This window comes from Quercus robur, chromosome 3 (assembly GCF_932294415.1).
Source record: "Quercus robur chromosome 3, dhQueRobu3.1, whole genome shotgun sequence".
NCBI lineage: Eukaryota > Viridiplantae > Streptophyta > Magnoliopsida > Fagales > Fagaceae > Quercus > Quercus robur.
In genome coordinates this window covers 19,448,986-19,453,997 of record NC_065536.1, presented here as the reverse complement: position 1 = coordinate 19,453,997, position 5,012 = coordinate 19,448,986, and the positions used below count along the sequence as shown (strand labels likewise).

Sequence of the window (5,012 nt, the reverse complement as noted above, 5' to 3'; positions counted from 1 at the left end):
AGATTTTCCTTTTAAGGTTTTACGATGTGGATTTTTTCTCATGAAATAAAAGTGTATTTTTAGTTAAATAGTCATATGACTAAATCTTAAAATATTTTGCTTCAGCATTAAGCAAACTTCCTTGCAAAATATTTGATTAACACAATTCTATCATTTTTTAGGAGTAAGACTTAAGTACAATACTTAGGTACAATACTTAGGTATTGTTCTTTAGATTTTCCTTTTAAGGTTTTACGATGTGGATTTTTTCTCATGAAATAAAAGTGTATTTTTTAGTTAAATAGTCAGATGACTAAATCTTAAAAGGAAAACTTAAAGAACAACACTTAAAATACTGTATATAAATTTTACCCTTATTTTCATATGCCTTTTCGGCCCGGAAGAGAACTGGTCTTCGTGGAACATTTATTGCCAGTGGGTCTCACAAGCCCTTTAACTACCGACATAACCCAAAATTTAGGACTAAACAAATACTCTTTGTACTGTTGAGTGTTGAAATTGCTCGTTTCTTTTTCTTGGCATTGAATAATGTTCGTAATGTTTATATACTTTTATAATTTGTGCTACAGCGTAGTTTGTGCTTGGTCTTATATGAAGGTTCTATAAACCGTAAACTTCACGCGTACAAACTTTCTTCATGACCCTTTCTATTATTCGTTTTATTTTATTTCGATTTTCGAACATACTCAAGGGAAAAAAGAAATATATATATAAAATAGGGGAAAATAACAAGCACAGCCTCAACAAATCTTCAAAGATGGGTCATACTCAGATTTATACACGGTTAGACTACGTGACAGCTGACGACAATATGCATGGACAAAATTGTAAGTTCTGTATTTATATATGGACGACCTTTTCCACTATGTATAAAATTAAGAAAATTCAATAAAATGATTAGTCTTCTGTTTTAGGTTTGTAGAATGTATAATATTTTCAAGTGAAAATGTTTCTTGAAAATGAAATTATTTTAAAATGTTTGGTTGCATTTTTGAAAATGCTATGGAAAACATTTTTTTTTTCACATTTTCTCATTTTCCAAGCTTATATGTAACAAAAAAAATAAAAATTTTAGATTAAAAAAAATCATAATTGGGAATCGTGGTGAGAGTGGTGGTTGGGTGGCAGATAGTGAGGGGTGAGTGGTGGTGGTTCGGTTAATAAGTTTTGGGTGAGACGGAAAATAAAAACGTAAATCAATTTCCACCATAAATGCCTTTATTTTATAGTCAACCAAAGAATAATTCCCTGTTAACCAATATTTTCCATCACCCCAAACACCCATAAATGCAAAAAAAAAAAAAAAAAAAAAAAAAAAATTAAAAAATCAATTTCCTTCTAACCAAACACAGCATCATAATAGATTTTTTTTTAATTTAATTGTTAAAATGTTTTGTGGTTGAATAAGAGATTTGAAATTTAATTATATTTAAAAAAGTTAATGTTTTAATGTGATAGGATAGAACAATTGTCGTGGAACGCTATATATCTAAATTCTACGGTATTTATATAAAGATGAATTAAAGTCATAATGATTAGTATTAATGCAGATAAAATAAATATAAATTCAAAAAAGTTCAGAACCATTTTCAATTCTTCCCCGTACATTACCTTTTTGAATAAATATCAAGAAAATTGCTCTAGCAAATTTTCAATTTAAGCATGTTTGACTAAAGAAATAAGACCTTTGACTGTCCATGTCGTTCTCAAATTCTAACGTAATGAATGGACAATTAAGTTTTACCAACCTTGAAGGAGACTCTTTAAGTAGTTTTGTGCAGGTCATTCCTTTATTCCCGAGTACTCTCTTTCTCTCTGTATGTGTGTTTGTGTGGTCAAGCTATAGGCATCCGCATTTCAAAGTATTCTCAGTGTAAGAGCCAGCTTGCTTGTGTGGTTAAAGTGTAAAGTGCAAAGCTTAGTCTTTGATCAAATCCATAGATAAAAATCAATTATGGGAGATGTTCTGACTGAAGAACAGATTGCTGAGTTTCAAGAAGCTTTTTGTCTCTTCGACAAGGATGGAGACGGTATGCCTTCTCTCTCTCTAGATTTTCTTGTCACCAGTGGGCTTTGAACCCAGCTGATATTTTCCTACTAGGAAATATGATCTTATTACTTCAGTTTTATGCTTGTTGTTTTAGTTTCTTGAGAAGTAATAGCCTAGGTTCTCTTAATAAAAACTAAACATTAGCACTAGAGCACAAGATTAAAGGAAATAGGTGTTTTTATTTCATTTTTTTTTTTGGCTGATTTTGGGTGTCCAGATTTGACCACATAATTATTCCTTCAAGTGTGTATAATCTCCCGTACCATACACATTAGATAATAGGATCTATTAATCATATAGTAGTAAAAATTGAGCATGTTAGAATTATTATTAATCTAAAAAATATATATATATATATATATATATATAAACTTGATGTAGTTGGTGATTAAAAATTTCCAATTATTAATTTTTCTGACTGTTTCTTTGAGTTGTTAATTTGTCTTACTATTGATATGGCATGTGTGTGTAACTGTAAATAGAATCAAGAGAATTTGACCAAGAACGACACCTGGCCTAATTCAAATGTTGCCTAATATGCTAACTCTTTTGACACAATTACTCCCTTTATTGTTGTTGTAGCTTGTAGGTCATTAACTTCTTTCATTTAAAAGAAAACTTAAGAAAAAGGTCGAAAACTCTCATTTGGTCCTCTACTCTCTATATTCTTAAAACTTGAAGAAAGAAAACAGAGTTTATGTATCTTTTCTCATACTATATACTCTATTCATGAAACGGTAGGCTGCATCACCATTGAAGAATTGGCCATTGCAATCAGATCATTGGATCAAAATCCTACAGAGGAAGAATTGAAAAGCATGATCAATGAAGTGGACGTTGATGGTAATGGAACCATAGAATTTGGGGAGTTCTTGAATCTCATGGCAAGGAAAATGAAGGTAAAGTACCAAAGAAAAATCACTTAACAAAATTTCAATCTTTCCAAACATCTTTTTCCCAGTCTTGTGTTCCTTTCTTTCAATTAAAAAAGAAAAGAAAAGAAAAGTACTGATGGAAACTGTACGTTTTATTTATTTATTTTTGTTTTGTAATTACAGGAAAATGAAGCAGAAGAAGAATTGAAAGAAGCCTTCAAAGTGTTTGACAAGGACCAAGATGGTTACATATCACCAACTGAGGTTGAATACTTTGCCCCCATTATCTTCCTTTACCATGTCTAAAAATCTCAATGTCAAATTTTCAACAAAAAAAAGGCATTCAAAATGTCACTATCACCTAACGATCGAGGCCATGCACGCATTCATAAGCTTATGCTTCTCATTCAATTATTTTCTTCTATTCCTACACTAAAATGACATTAATTTTTATTTCCCTTTTTGAGATTTTACTAATTAATGAATCTATCAAACAAGACAAGAAAAGATAGCGTCTTAATTTAACAATGTTGTGACAAAAAAATTCAACCGAGATTTCTAAAAGAAACTTATGGAAATAAAAAATTTGAATATTATATATACATATATATATATATATGTATGTCAAAAAGCTCTTTCTGTTCATTCAAAATTCAAAATCAAATTAATATCAAAATGATTTATTGGAAATAATATTGCAGTGGAGCTTCTCACCTAAATTTGTGTTATCATATAAATTTTGTTTGAAGATTCAACCAAAGTGATTGCTCCACCAAATAAAAACGGTATTTAATTTATTTATCATTGCAAAGAATATTAGTCGTAGTAGTACGTGGACATGACACATGATTTGTCTTCTTTTTCTTGTAGTGCTCCTATTGACATTTTCTTTTTCCGCATGTAATTGCAGTTGAGGCATGTAATGATGAATCTAGGAGAAAGATTGACAGATGAAGAGGTGGAGCAAATGATCAAAGAAGCTGATTTGGACGGCGATGGTCTAGTTAATTATGAGGAATTTGTTAGAATGATGTTGGCCGCTTGATTATATGTGCATCTCTAGTTTGAGTTTTTTTTTAAATTATTTTTTTTATTAATATCTTCGACTTATTTTGTAAGTAAAATGAACAAATTAATAAAAATATACAGAATATCTCTACATGTCTTATTGTATTGAATGATAATGGGTTGCATGTGTAACTATACGCTCAAAAGAATACTTAAATGATCGAAGAGTTCTAGTCATCACCAACATTGGATTTTGATAGATGGCCAGGAAATATGGAATTATTTTAGATGCCAAAGTGAATTATTTTAAATGAATCTTTCTTTTTCATTATGTTATATATGTAAATATAGTGTAAAGAATATAGGATGAATCATACTCTAGTTTTAAATACACCAAGTTCTTAGTATGATTTCAACTAATTGGCGGCACTAGAGGCTTACAGCTCACTCAATTTGACTCATTAATTTTCCTTACTGTCCCTAGAAAAAAATCACTAGAATGTAAATTACCCTCCAATTGATTTGGCCTATTGCAGGATTTTTTCCTAGCATAAATTATCTTTGAAATATTAATTCTCCTGTTAAAATAAGATTTTCTTTTGAAAGCAAGAGGGCAACTTTATCAAGAACAAAGACCAAAACAGTTCATCCTCATATGCTATATTCTCTACCCCATGCACATGCTGCAATATTTTCTACTCCAAAAATCTCAAACTTATATTTTCTATCCCATGCACATGTTATATCATTTCAAAAAATTATAAACAAAAAGGTACATTGTAAATTACACTCTAAAGTTTGAGGGTGTTTGGATTTTAGACTATGAAGTTTTAGAATTTGGACTTTATCCCCTAAATTTTAGAGGTGTTTGAATTTTACTCTCTAATGTTTAGGATTGTTTGAATTTTACACCTTAAAGTTTCAGAATTTGGGGGTGTAGAATCCAAACATCTTCAAACTTTATGGAGTAAAATCTAAATTCTAAAACATTATGGTCTAAAATCCATATACTTTCAAACTTTATAGGGCAAAATCCAAATTCTAAAAGGCAATTTTCAATTTACTAAAAAAAGAAAAAA

At 29.9% G+C, this 5,012-nt stretch overlaps 1 protein-coding gene across 1 annotated transcript; it reads left to right on the top strand.

Annotated features, from left to right (window-relative positions):
- Positions 1-1,803: 1,803 nt before the first annotated feature.
- LOC126717414 (calmodulin-like protein 8) lies at positions 1,804-4,163 on the top strand. The gene is made up of 4 exons (XM_050419147.1): positions 1,804-2,030; positions 2,792-2,949; positions 3,109-3,189; positions 3,836-4,163. The coding sequence occupies exons 1-4, from the start codon at positions 1,955-1,957 to the stop codon at positions 3,968-3,970; spliced, it is 450 nt and encodes a 149-aa protein (XP_050275104.1). The 5' UTR covers positions 1,804-1,954; the 3' UTR covers positions 3,971-4,163.
- The last annotated feature ends 849 nt before the right edge of the window (positions 4,164-5,012 follow it).